Consider the following 14917-nt stretch of genomic DNA (forward strand, 5'->3'; position numbering starts at 1 on the left):
CTTTAAGACATCCTCTGCCATATACAAGGCTGATACCAGTTTACAATTTAACGAGCAGGAATTTCATTTCTATGAGAAATCTTAAAATACAGGGAATGAGATAGGAGAAATTTAAGACCAAAAAAGGTTAAGGAGGCTAATGGTCTGATCAAGACAGCTACAATTGTGAGAATCGTCTTAAGGAGAGGTAGTGGCTGCCATATCAGGCAATATACACCAATTATTAGTACACTAATGAATGGAACTCTGGGAAAGAACCTTTTGGGTACTGCAGCTAAACACAGAAATATATGTGTAGACCTTTCTTTATCACTGTAAAACCTTGATTTTTACTGCATGGAAAACATTTGGGAGAAAGTTAACAGGTGTTTTCCACTATTTTATTTATAAATCAGACACTATATATAATTGTAAAAGCTGTTTTGGTATCATATAACGCCATGGTTCAGCTGATCACGTAGAAATAACAACGCATGGTTATTTATGTAATGCCACCTGCTTTATATAAAGAAACATTTAATTAAAAAAGAAAAGAAAAGAAAAGAAAACTTTAAAAAAATTGAAAATGCAAAACTGAAAATTCATTCCAGCCTAGTAAAGATACAGATTCTGAAGGGTATCTGTGGTAGGTCCACAGAATACAGACCATTTTTTATTAATATTAGAACAGTTTCTACAGTAACAAAACAGAAAAAAAAATTTGGAGTGCTCTAAAACAGACAAAACTGTGCAGCATCACATTACAATCATACAAGACGCACCAAGGCGTTATATAATAGCAAAATCACACTTAAAATTTTGAGGGGGGAGTTAAAACTGGGAGTACTCTGCTTATCTAGGGTGTTTTGGGGCCTGGCACTGTCTCTTTTTTCATCTGGATATGAAACTACAAATTTTGACCACACACTAAGAATTGGTTGTAAAGTAACAAGTTCAGCATTTTTCAACATATTTTAGCCCCACAGATTACTTCAGAATCAGATGTATATGGCCACTTAATAGTTATGACCTCCAAAGCAATTATGCTCTTTCCTTCCTACAAAGTGTATTAAATATTCCAGCCTTGCAAAACTGTCATGAAAATTTACCAACCCAGGCACTATATCTATTTGCCCTCTCTTACCAAGATGATGAAAATGACAATAACGAAAAAGCTAAGTTTACTCGCCTTTTACTCCAAACAAGCAGAGTTTCACATGGCTGAAATATTCATTTTAACATTGTGTGGGTGCGGAAGTACTGCCAACAGACATTTTCTGTAGTATCTTTGGGATGGGACCATAGTGTTCCCCTTACCCCCATTCAGAACTGCTCATTACTTTCTTCAAACGAACAAAGCAAGTCTGAACAAAAAAAGGGATCAGCAGAGTAACCAGTTTTAATATACCCCTATTTATCATATACCCTTTCATTTCTTTATTTCTTCAAATAATGTAAATTGGCTCTATTTCCATAGGGATTTTTAATTAAGCCTCATCTATTCTCCCATAAACATAAAAATTATTAGTGGATAAAATTAGGATCCTTAGCACAGCCAATTCTATTCTAACAGCAATTTCTTAAGGAATAAGCAACTGAGATAGCACTTCATACATTTCTTACTCTGTTGCTGTGGCTTTGCATTTTTAAGTCATGTAACTAAAAGGGTATATAACAAACACATGCGTGTGCACGCACACACACACAAACATCTCTACTCTTCATTGTTTTTGTAAGGCGATACATTTACTTCACTTCCTCAAAACCCACTGCCCACCTAAAAATGGTAAGCATCACAGACAGGCGAGCATGAACTAGGGAAGATCCCAATACTACAATTGGTGAGAAAAAATACATTTTTTAAAAAAAATCAAGGTTTAAAGCAGTAGATACAATGAACTGTATTAAGCTATCTGTGGCTAACATAATGGCACAAAGAAGTTGATCTAGATATTTTAACACTTGGCTGAATTTTCTAGTCCCAACCCAGCTCTGTAAACACTAGTAAATTTTGCTTGTTGTAGAAGATAGCTGTTAGTGACTGGGAGAGTTTTCCTAGCATAGTCAGGGTCTCAGGGAAAAGATGTATCATTTTAAAAGTTGGGAGGTTTTGGAGGAGCACTGCTTTATCCAGAAGCACTGCATGTTGTTGAATTGGGCAGCGCTCAAATAGTGATGGGATGTTAATCCACATTAGTACAGTTTCTGTACTGCCCTAAAATCTAAGGCTATGTCTATACTATGGACCTTACAGCAGTACAGCTGTACCGCTACAGCTGTGCAGCTGTAAGGTCTCCTGGGTAACTGCTCTTTGCCAGCAAGAGAGAGCTATGTTGGCAGGAGAGCCTCTCTTGACAACAAAAAGTGCTGTCCACACCAGCACTTTTGCTGGTGAAATTTATATCAGTCAGCAGAGTGTTTTTTTCACATCCCTCATTACCAAAATTTTACTAACAAAAGTGGTAGTGTAGACAAAGCCCAAGTCTTGGACTTAGAATTAGTCTCAAGTAAAGATTCCACCTTACAGATTAGAAATAACTGAACCTTAGCAGCACAAATATACCTTCAATGTCAGAGACATAAAAAACAGTGTCTTGTTTTACATACATAATATATACATGTTTATTTTCAGTGAAAAAAATATGAAACACAAGGAAACATTTTAATCAGTGATGTTTCAAAAATATGAAATGTATATTACTAGCTGCTTATAAATCTTTAAAGCTGACATGTCCACTCTGATCACACTGTTTCCCAACAGACTCTGCATTCATTAAGTTTATCACATATTGCAGGGGAGGGGAGAAGAAAATTGTAAGTGTATTTTATTTATCAACACCTTACCAAGTGAATTTAGAATTGTCAACAAAGTGCCCTCAAAGAAGCTCTATTAATAACCAAACAAGTCAGGGAGTTTTGGAAACAATGGGAAATGGGTCACTAACCATGTTAGCTGAAAAGATAAAATGCACAGATAAGGCATAAACTCAAAAGGATTTTATTTGTTCTGTGAAAGGATAAAGTGCACCCCTGATTAGGGGAAGGGAGGAGAAGCCACTGTTTAACTGATACAAGGATTTAACAACAGTTTGTACCCATCACTGAACAGGTAAAGATTTCAACCCAGCCATTTTTAATACCTCCAACATATGTCTTTCATCAATATATTAAAAGACAGTATATTCTCTCTTTATGTCACAGTCCTGTGTTTATACATAGTATATATTGCATATAATGTATAAATCAGGTATCAAAATTAGGATAATAAAAATACTTCAAAAATTATAACAAAGATTTTAAATATAATTGAAATCACATCTGTTTCCATAGAACCATTTATATATTAAGGTTTATATTAAGTGCCTGCCATGTTTTCAAAATTATACTTCCAGATCCTGAGGCACTGGGAGGATCATGATCAAAGGGGCAGTGACTGGATAGTAAGAACAAGAGAAAGTTTAAGATAAGTTAAAAGGAGACTATAAAATGTAAGTGCAATAAGCTTTCCTCTCCTCTCCCTATGTTTTCTTTTGGGGAGGTAGGGTGGGAGGATAGAAAAAGGAGAACCAGGTTAGCTGCAAACTGAAGGTCCATTGATCAATTGCTGCTTAATGGTAGATCTGTCTATGCTGAATTAATTACCAGTGTGCAACCCTTCAGGGTAAAACAGACATGACAGATTAAAAAGAGAGTAACACTAAGATGATTTCAACCCTGTCTCTCTGACATTTTGGACAATTAAGGTTCCTGGGGTGATGGTGTGTGTAACAGAGAAAGTCCATGCAATGAGGAAAATTGATTTTCTAGATCTCACATACTGTAGCTTAGGTCAGAATTAATTCTTTTCATAGCAGTGAAAAGCATAAAAAAAAATCTCAGCATGTTCTGAGGAGCTGGGCTGACTTTATAAGCACAACTGGAATTTATGGCTCTCCCTTCAGGCTGGCAGCAGAAATTTCCCAACACTATTTGCAGAAAGGACAAAACATGGGACTTCTTTCTGACAAAGGCCTCCATGATTCCTGGCACCAAGGTTTTAGCATGAAAAGGGGATTTAAAACTGAAGTTTCTGGGTGTATCAGAAAGAGGACACAGTCATTTGCCACAGTGCTTGGGAGCCCCTGATGACAATCAACTCTGCCTTGAGAAATGGAAGCTAGTTCCTAAAAATGGCAGACACCCTTCCAAAAACTAAGCTCCATATGGCAAGTAAGGGCTACACATTTTGCAACTAGTATGACACTTTTCAGCTTCTCAGGAGTAAGTCCAATTACAGAAATTAGAGGAGTAGTAGCAAATTCTTTTAAAATGCATTTGTCATATTTAGATAGTTTTCAATTAATTTTAATTGCTAATAAGAGTGCCAGACTGACAGGTCTGGAGACTGAAATTCTGTTTTTATAACAGGTAAATTACAGGTAGGGGCAGTACAAGTTGCACATAAACGCTGCCCTCAAATGTATCTTGCCCATGACTAAGGAAGAGAGAGACCATATAGAATCACAGGACTGGAAGGGACCTTGAGAGGTCATCTAGTTCAGTCCCCTGCACTCACAGCAGGACTAAGTATTATCTCCAGGGGTTCTCAAAACAAATTTTTGGGTGGCCTCAGAGGGCGGCCACCAACTCTTGCTGGTGGCTGCTATGACAATTTTTCTTAAAATACTGAATTAATTTTAGGAAAAACAAATAAATATGCACATATACATGTCCAAATCATTGTAATTTATTTATGTAGGGTTTTTTGCAGACTCAATAATAAAAATAATGTACAGTTGTCCCTATTCTTTACTGGGCCTAAAGAGATTAGAAAAACAAATAAGGTGCTTTGCATGTTTTGCTTTTTTTGTTTGATTTTTTTTTTGAAGACTTGCTAGCTAGTAAGTCTGCTATTGTGAAAAGTGATATTTGTATATTTGTTAATATCACTTTGCACAGCAGACTTACTCATCCTTGGCAAGCTGGAGGACAAATTAAAACCTGGATGGGGAGGTGAGTAAGGAGGCAGGAGGGCCAGGGCAATGGGGGACTGGATGGGAGCATGGAGGAGGCAGCAGGCGTCAGGGTGATGGGGGTGAGTCCGGGGCTGGAGTCTAGGGTACTACTGCACGGGTGGGGCCTGGAGGCATCAGGGGCCAGTGGTGACATGAAGGAGTGAGCCCGGGGCCAGAGCCTGAAGCCGTATGGCTGGGGGACAGAGCCTGGTGCCCACCACCCCAGGCTGAAGCCAAAGCCCAAGCCCCACCGCCCCCAGGAAGGTGGGGAACTAATATTGATTGCCTGCTCCTACAGTGTCTGTGGCTCCAGAAGGAGGCAGGGGGTGACCCCAGGGTAGGAGCCGCTGCTCTGCCCCCCCAGTCACCACCCAGGCAGCTGTGGCCGCAAGAAAAAATCCTGGTGGCCCATGAGGCCACATTTGAGAAATGCTGATCTAGACCATTCCGGACAGGTGTTTGTCTAACCTGCTCTTAAGGATCTCCAGCTATGGAGATTCCACAGCCTTCTGAGGCAATTTATCCCAGTGTTTAACCACCCTGACAGTTAGGACGTTTTTCCTAATGTCCAACCTAAACCTCCCTTGCTGCAATTTAAGCTCATTGCTTCTTGTCCTAGCCTCAGAGGTTAAGAAAAACAATTTTTCTCCCTCCTCCTTGTAAAAACCTTTTATGTACTTAAACTTATCTCCCCTCTGTTTTCTCTTTTGCGGACTAAACAGAGGGGGAATAGGTAAGTTCAGTTTTCATGTCCTTTTTCCTCATCTCTCTGCTGACACTGCTAATAAGGAGGCCAATTAGCATAAATGTTGATATATGTGTCTGCATCACAGAAGCTAGCAAAGAACTGGACTGAAACCAAATAGCTCTCATATAATAAATAATTTTGCTTATTCCTGACCATGGTCATATCTGAATTTTCAACAGAAATAAAATGCTCTATATATCCTATTACATATCATGAGCCATCATCCTGCTCCCCTACCTCAGCTTTATTGAACTTAAAACAGAACTTTGGTGGTACCCATTTAATTTCTAATGGCACAGAGGGCTGTTTCAGCTAAGAAAGGTTTGAAATAAATTAAAATGTATACCAATTTTTAGCAATAACCCACTTTCAAAGAAGGCACATACTCCTGTTCCAACCAGAAACAGCTTTTTTCCACTTCTGAAATTTTTCCCCACACAGGAAAAGAAAAATCTAGTCATACTGCAAATCAACAGTTTCAAACTAGCAGGAGTCAAATTAATGCTGACAATATGGCACACGTAGTTAATGACAAAAAATCCCAAACTGAATTTCAGAAATTGGCCAATTAAAAGCTACTAAAAAATCTTCCCCACAGAAGTGGTTGCAATAGAAGTCCAATTAAAATTTATATTATATATAATCACCAACTAGCCTTGTCCCAAAGACTGAAACCATTAGCCTTGCAGTATGCCTTTACAGTAAGTCACACAAAACGCAGTAAGACCAGAACAGGGCATGTGGGTAAGTATGACCACAATAAGCAGCAAAGGGGACAAAGAGGAAGATTTTTTTTTTCTATCAACAGCACTGTTTCTGTTGGATATTGTTCAAGTTGAAAGTAAACAGTTGTTCTCTTTAACTATAGATAAGTCACAGCACAGAACTACCTAAGATTATAAGGATGAGAAAGTTTCTTTTCTTTTTCTATATAAAGGGTAGTCTGGAAAGTGCTATGCATTTATTTTCATTATGTGTAAACCTGGACAAAGCGCTTTTTAGAAGAAGCGATTCAACTTGCTAGTCCAGCAGAACCATGATTTTTTTTTTTAAATGAATCCCTAATTTAGGACCTTAATTTACTCAAATTCTTTAGCATTCCTATGCCTTGGAGTAGGATATTACATGGCTCCCCTATATTATGAGAATTTAGGTTGTCTCTCCATTTTCTAGATATTAGAAACAGTTGTTCTCCTTCACACCCCAGCTTGATTTGCTTCATCCTACAGTAAAATGATAATACAGGGTCTACTGTGTTTCTACAGGAGTCACTAATGCAGTGGTTCTTAACCTGTGGCCCAATCAGTAGCATGAAAAATATTTTCTCTTAGCTTTCATTTATCATAATCTTAAGTATTACATGTTACAATAGGTAAAAAAAAAAAAAAAAAAAAAATCAAATACGATCTTTACTTTGCCAGTGTCCTTTTAAGAAAATTCACGGAAAAGGGCAACGAGAGGTACTAAAATCATTGGGCTAAATTCTCTAGGATGGCTCATTTAAAATTAACTCCTCCTACTCCTTTCAATTCCTACTGTTCTTCACTGCTGAAGCAGCATTTAGAACTTATTTCTAACACATTCACTGACAGGTGCTAAATTTGTAGCCTGTAAGAAATCCCTTTTTTGTGAAATGTGATGATAGGATCAACTTGCCGCAATCAGGCAGTGACTAATATACTAAGTCCATAGGGCGAACTAAGTAATTTCTAAGATGGGTTGGGAGAGAACAAGACTTCCTGACACACTTCCTCTTGGTGAAGGAATCTGATGGAAGATTACACTGCACTGATACATGTATATTAACAATTTTATCTTAATTTGCATATGCCGACCAAATGGTACATTCAGTTCTGGAAAGGACGGGAAAAAACAGACTCAAATGTTCATGACTCCTGCCAAGTGCCAAGGCCAGGAATAATGTGAAATGTGATGGAAATCCAGTACAGGAGAGATATACAAATATTTAAGACACGCGCACACATGCAAACAAACAGCATGTCAGCTGTACCTATTTGCCTTTCATGGGGCCATTCTATTTCCTTTGCAGTTGCTATAATAATATTTTTCCCATGTACCAGTAGCAGGCTATGCATTTTTATATCAGTTATCATGAAGTGACTTTGGGGACCAGAATGTTTAAGAACTTTTCCCTTACCTAGCACTATGAAAGGGGAAGGAGGAGACTTGCAAAAGTGCAAAATAAGAAATAAACCCCAAACTCTCCAGATCAGTACAAGTATATGACAGTCAATTTAGAAGTATGCTAAAACCAGCACAATCCCAGTTCTTGTCCTAATAAGGATGCAGTCAATTTGGACAGAAAGAGAGAAGGTGATCAAATAATTGCTTGGGTGATAGTGCATGTATAAATACCTGTAGTGTATTTGTGCCTACTCCTCTGAATTATCAGTATTCTCCTCTTTGTAAAAGGCTACATCATCGCCAGCAGGCCCATGATGGTATGACAACAAACACACACTCTCCGTAAGTGTAAGATATAAAGCAACACTTACTGAAGATGGCATTATTTAAAGGCTCTGCTTGACCAACTATAGTCCCAGCTGCTGTAAAAGGTCATGCAGACTCCAAGCCTCGCTCTTTCAAAATTTCTGTTCACAGCTCACTTCAGGGGGCACAGGCAGGATACTTCTTGCTGAACTAAGCAGTAAGAAATTTCCTTAATGCCCCAAGTGCAAAAAAAATTCAATCAACAGGAGAACATTTCCTTTTTCTACCTTAGCAATGAATCTCAATTGATTCCTTTTATAGATGTGTCAAGTCATTGGTTCTTGTTTTATCACACGGCTTATAAACACAGGTTCACTATAGCATCCTTGAAGAGCACTGGTAGTCACACTGGTTATGTCCTTGGGAAGAAGCACCTTGGAAGAGCTGTGTTTCAACATCATGTGACTTTTAGAACTCAGAGCCATGTGTCCCCCAGGGATTAAAGTCACATTATTGCTAGGTGTCACATGGTTGCTGGCAGGTACAATAGATTTATTAGGAAGTAATGACATTTTGTTTTGTTCTAAAATGACATGTTTTATGGAAGAAGTGGAAGCATCAGATACTGGTTCTTTTACCACTTCATTTGGAATAGTGTTATAGAGATAATTGGGAGTGTTACTCTCCATTATATCCGACCAGGCCCTGTAGCGAATTTCTGCAGCTCCCCAGTAATGTCTAATAGCAGACTCAGAGCGATGGCCTGTCACTGCCATGATCTCTCTGGGCCCCAATCCTGCTTCACATAGTAATTGGATGGTGGTAGTTCTGAGAGAGTGATTGGTATATCGTTGGGACAGCCTGGCTGCCACACTTATCCTGGGCATCATTGTACCCAAGTAGTTCACTCCCATAGGTTCTCGTTTGTACCAGACAGGCTGCTCTCGCATCTGCTCTGTCGTTAGTTTTAACGGATGCAAGTAAAACGCAGGGGGTTCAGGTGGCAACTTAGACAAATAAAGCTCCAAGGAAAAAACAGGACAGTTTGGGTCTCCTGGCATATCGTACATTTTACCCATTTTATGGGGGTCTTCTGCATTTCTCCCTTTGCCAGGATATCTAAACATAGCATAACGTCGCCCATTCTTGTCCTTCTCAACAACAAAGGCATCTGGAGCCAAGTCTCTTAAGATTTCCCTCCCTCGTTTGGAAAAATGCAATTGCAAATCAAACCACACCTTGTTGACCAGTGCCAGAGGACTATGTAACCCCAGCACCCCAGACAGCTTAATCTTACGTAAGTCTTCAGCTGCTATGGGAGGGTGGTGGTGAGTTTCATCCTTCCCCTGCATGCGCAGCATCTTCAACACACTCACAAACACCATGTTAGCACTGGAAAACTCTTTGTCCTTCATTAGGCAAATCTGACGATTATAGGGTAGCATTTTGAGATGCCGGTTCAAGCCAGCACGCATGGACTTATAACTTGCCACACTGTAGGTATTTCCATCATGGTTCCTTATTGTGTAATAAAACTCTCTTAAAATATCATTGAGTTCAGTTACTGGCACCAATTCAAAGCTAGGATCCTTGCCATTTTTAGCCAGCCACTGCTTTAGTAGATTAGCAGCCCAGCCAGTCTGCTTGTGGGTGTTTTTGATGCTCTTAGCATCCTCTTCCTCCTCCTCCAAGCCAAACAGGACATCCTCAGGGAAGTTAAAATTCGTCTGTGTTGCTTCTACTGGCTCTTTACTGTCTGATGAAGTCTCTTCCTGTTTCAACTGGTTTTCGAAACAATTGATCAAAGTTGTACCATCAAATATGCCACAGGTATACGGCACACTGCGAACTACTTTTTGTTCTGAGAGCTGTGAAGTGCGGAGTAATACATAATATTTTGGATTTTACATAACAAAAAGCAGGTGGCATTAACTGGATTTTTTTAAAATGACATGGCATGTCTTAAGATCATACCTCTCTAGCCAAATTTTTTAAAATTTTTAGATCATTAGTAACCATGGCATTACACATGCTTTAATTCATTTCACTGAAAGCAGCCCTTGAAACATATAATGTAACAAAAAGCTGAAAACCGGAAAAGCGTAGCGCCTTTTCCTTTTGTGCTACACACCCACCATTTAGATGGACCACTATCACCACCAACAGGGGTTGTTTCTGCAAAATCTTTGCCGGCTTTCAGATTTTGCCAAACATCAAATATTCTTAAATATATATCTTAAGATGACATTAACAACTGAGATTTGAATCCATAAACCTGTCAATTTTTTCTGTATTCCAGAGATTAAATATATATATACCTATCAAGTATGAATCACATTTTTGTAGCTATAATCCACAGGTATCTAAGAAAAATTAAGTACCAAGCTACCATTTTTAGAAACTCAATGTCAATACATCATTTACAGATGGCAGTGATTGGTCATTCTAAAATATTTGTCAGCTATGCCAAATCACTACTGCTATTATGTTTGGGGGGAAAACACCAGCCCAGAAGGTTTTTCTCCTGACCTACAGATTGAACACTATCTTGAAATACCATTAAACAGGGGCAAGTCACACAATAAAAGTTACTGTCCTCATTTTCCTCTCACAGTTTATATACTAGTTAAACTCCACTGACTTCAGTAGAATTACTTCTCATTAATACCATACTTTGTGGGAGGGGTTTTAATTTTAAAATACAATATTTAATTTTTAAATGATTTAATTTTACCATTTCACTTCAATGCAAGTTCAAAAGAGGTCCCAAGACATGAGGAGTTGGGAGAACAGCAGATTCTTCTTTATCGTCTAGTGGGCATTTCTACAAGAGGGACTTTGTGGTGTGGTACACAGAACTGAAATATTCGATACCCAGTTCATATATTCCCATCTGACAGTCCTTTGGCATAGTGAGGCAAGGAGAAGTTTGCAGTAATTTCACAGGTTTGCGACTTTCAAATAAAGTTCAGAAGCTGTAGACAAACCTGGGTTGTGTTCTTTTGTATCAAACATGTTTTTAGTGTTCTTTGAAAGAAAGGAATTAACTCGTCTATTTACATAAAGTTGTTGGTCCTAATTATACTGGGAATCTTTGCAAATATTACCAAGAGTTCATGTTTCCAGTAACACTATGGGTCAGAAGAAAAAACAAACAAACAAACGAACAAAACAAAACAAAACCAAGGATTGAATGCTACAAAGGAAAACCAGAAAGGAAAGAAACAAGGAATTTAAGTTGTTTGGTTGCAGGATGGGAGAGACAGGTGAAGAACTATGCTCCTGTGGATTATAACTTCAGAATGTTACAAGCATAAACCACAACCTACCTGTGCTGTGCTCTCAGTTGGTCTCTTATTTGTTGAAGCATCAGTTGGTGGTCTGTTTGTCTGGCTCTCTGGGGGGGTCAAGAAATTGTTCATTTGCAATATCTAATCAGTGTCACACATACAATGATAAAAAATACACTTGGTGGAAATGTTAATGATTCAAAATTAAAAGCTTTATACCCAGCAACTCTGAATTACTGACTTAAACTAGTCCACAGTAATTATGCTCTACCCTGTAACAGCATTTTTCAGATGTAGCTCTCAAAGTGCTTTACAAAATGTAGATGGGATGGCAGATATAAAATCATAGGTACTTTCCAGTCCATTAATAATGCTACACATTTTCTTTCTCAGAGGTCTCAGTGTTCTAAATGTATATTTGGAATACCTCATTAGCAATCTCCACGACAAAAATCCCCCAAATCCTTCTTTATTCTGTATTTACACAGACAGACAAAGTAAAAAATAAAGATATGTATTCACATTTTTTAGTGCAAACTGACTCTGAACACAGATACAATGACTATGCACAGAAACGTTTAGTTTGAAAGGACTGCTCTCTGAACAGACACTGCATCTTTACTAGGGAGATCCTGGAGGCTTCATTTTATACATGTTAAAGGGGTTGGGGAATATATTCCTGACACACAATGCAAACTCCCAGTGGTCCTTGCTCGTTAGAGTGGGAAAACTCCTACTCCGAAGTGCTAAGCAAAGCAAGATTACAGTTAGTTATGGGTTCTGATCTAAAAGTTGAATACGGTATAAACAAGTGTCAGCTTGATGAGTAAAGCAGTTTGAATGTGTAATTTCAGACAAAAAGGTGAAATAAAACCAGTTCTGGTGCCAAGCTCTGCTTGCATTTACCTTACCATGCAATGGTATAATTTTTTTATAGTTGATTTTAGCTATTAAATAGATGGCTATATCAAGTACCTATATGGGGAGCAAATATTTGATAATGAGCTTTTCAGTCAAGCAGACAAAGGTATAACAAGATCCAATCAATGGCTGGAAGCTGAAAGTAGACAAATTCAGACTGGAAATATGGCATACATTTTTAACAGGGAGGGCAGTTAAGTATTGGAACAAATCACCAAGGGTTGTGGTAGATTCTTCATCCCTGGCAATTTTTAAATTAAGATTGGATGCTTTGCTAAATGACATGTTCTAGTTCAAACGGGAATTATTCTGGGGAAGTTGTATGGCCTGTGTTATACAGGAGGGTTCATACATGATCACAGTAGTCCCCTTCTGGCCTTAGAATCTATGAATATGCAGTACTGCTTCTCTGTCACTGGGATACCCATTCAGCCTGAAACACTGAGGACTAGTCCCAAAAATACTCAAGACTGCTCCACCTGACATATGGCAACTGAATCTAGAAATACAGAGAAGCAGCAGCAGCATTACCAAATGGCTGAAGATGGTAGGAAAGCACTTCAATTGCTTACCGTAGTATCATTTTTAAACATTCATTGCGCTTGAAGGCTCTGCTTTAACAAAATTGATACATTTTGCTTTGACACTAGTTTAGCATTCATTTGTTCACTTTGCTTATTTGGTTGTTTATGTTTATTCTGCTGTATTGTGAAATGTGTGCAACAATATTGTAATGCCACCGGTATAGTATTTACTTTCCTTGTAATGTGCCTTTACTCTGTAAAGCAGTATTTCTTAAACTGGGGATCCCAACCCAAAAGGGAATCGCAAGGCTATTGTATGGGGTCACAAGATCCCAAAAAAATACTGCCAAGGGGTGGGGGAGCAGGAGCGGAAGGAGAGTACAGCAGCCGCTACTCTCCAGCCACCCAGCTCTAAAGGCAGCGCTGCCGCCAGCAGCAGTGCAGAAGTAAGGATGGCAATACCATAAGTATGCTCCTACGAGCGTGTACTGTAATTGCTATCACTTTTGGGGGATAGCAATCACAGCCTGAAATATTTTCAAATGGAAAGCCCAGAAAAAAAAGTTTGAGAATCCCTGCGGTAATGCAGTCATTTTGGAAGGCTGCATTAAAAATAAATACATAACTAATAGTAGACTGGGAGTTTCTGGCATCAAGTGGTTTAAACCCAATTCTAAACAAAGAAAACTTTAGCAGGCAAAAGTGCGTGTGTCATTTATTGTTAGAAGAAATTCAGAAATGTCCAACAGAAACCTAAAAACCAGACACTTTTTTGGTCTAAGCAGTTTTGACAGGTTTTAGTCTAGAGAAGTTGTCTCAGTAAACCATTCTTAGCAAATAAAATTCCTATATGAATAAACTCCACTTCTAGCCTGTTAAAAAGCTTCATGTTCCCCTTGCACATCTATTCTCTCTTCCACTCCCAAAATTAATTTTCAAGCATAGCTTACCAACTCGAGGTGCTGTGACGGTGCTTGGTTCGGTGGGAGCTGGACTGCTGAATGCAGAGAGTGGGATCTTCATCTGTATGGGACCCCGATTGCTGGTAGGATTATACAGTCCTGAAGTAGCCACTGTGGTCAAAGTAGTCCTTGTGGCTGGGGCAACAGGATGTGCTGTAGAAACAGCCTGTACTGCCAGTGTTGTCCCTATTGACCCAGCACTGGCCGGAGAGTTCCTCTGAATACCAGGGCTGGACACAGAAGGGCTGTTATTTGGTTTAGCTGGGTTAGTAGACGCCAGAGACACTGGAGTTTTGGCAAGGCTACCAACAGTAGAAGGGCTTTGTACTGATATAAATTCAACATTGCCTGACTGCTGGTTGGTGACCAAAGTCCCTGTGTGGCCTTGCAGGAGCTGAGGCTGGGAGGATACTGCAACTGGAACATGCAAAATTACTGGCAAAGACTGTAGTGAGACAGACATGGGCTGAGTGTTGCTACTGGGCATCTGTGTGGTGCCAACTACTGTAGCTGTGTTGGCTGTAGGGAGAACTGATGTTGTCAAGGAGCTGGAAGTCACAGGAGTCTGAGGTTTGGGATGTCCACTGACCACTGTCTGAGGAGCAGCAAGACTTGGAGTAGACACTACAGAAAGGACAAAAATATTTCTAAGTTTATGTACCAAATGAGCAATTTCACATCAATACAACAGCATAAAAATGGGAAAACACAATATTAGATTAATAATTTCACCAGGGGAGCCAGACAGTATGTAACTTTTAAAAAAATATTATTTATATTTTCTATTACAATCATGCCCAAAGCTCCAATCAGTATATGATCCCCATTGTGTTAGGTGCTGTACAAATATATAGGAAGATATAACCTCTACCCTGAAGAAATAAATAGATGGCATTTTTTAGTGTCAAAATTATACACATACATGATTGATGCAGGGAAGTGTTATAATCTTGAACTCATATTTTCAAGAAAGTGTTAGTAGGCAAGTTTTATCCATCACTTAAAACACTGCAAAGATAAAATGCAGTAAGAATTGTAAAAATTCAGT

At 38.8% G+C, this 14917-nt stretch overlaps 1 protein-coding gene across 11 annotated transcripts in view; it reads right to left on the minus strand.

Moving 5' to 3' along the window:
* ATF7IP (activating transcription factor 7 interacting protein) overlaps window positions 1–14917 on the minus strand; it is a 168165-nt gene that overhangs the window by 47696 nt on the left and 105552 nt on the right. For 6 of the 11 annotated variants that reach the window (XM_073327316.1, XM_073327318.1, XM_073327308.1 and 3 more), the window contains 3 exons: window positions 13858–14493; window positions 11502–11569; window positions 747–10040 (listed from right to left, as the gene is read on the minus strand). In XM_073327316.1, coding sequence (XP_073183417.1) covers window positions 8499–10040; window positions 11502–11569; window positions 13858–14493 — 2246 coding nt within the window. In that variant the 3' untranslated portion in view covers window positions 747–8498. Of the gene's footprint in view, window positions 1–746; window positions 10041–11501; window positions 11570–13857; window positions 14494–14917 lie in introns of those variants that run through there. The other 5 variants (XM_073327313.1, XM_073327311.1, XM_073327315.1 and 2 more) reach the window with 2 other exon arrangements.

Source organism: Lepidochelys kempii, chromosome 1 (genome assembly GCF_965140265.1).
Source record: "Lepidochelys kempii isolate rLepKem1 chromosome 1, rLepKem1.hap2, whole genome shotgun sequence".
Taxonomy (NCBI): Eukaryota; Metazoa; Chordata; order Testudines; family Cheloniidae; genus Lepidochelys; species Lepidochelys kempii.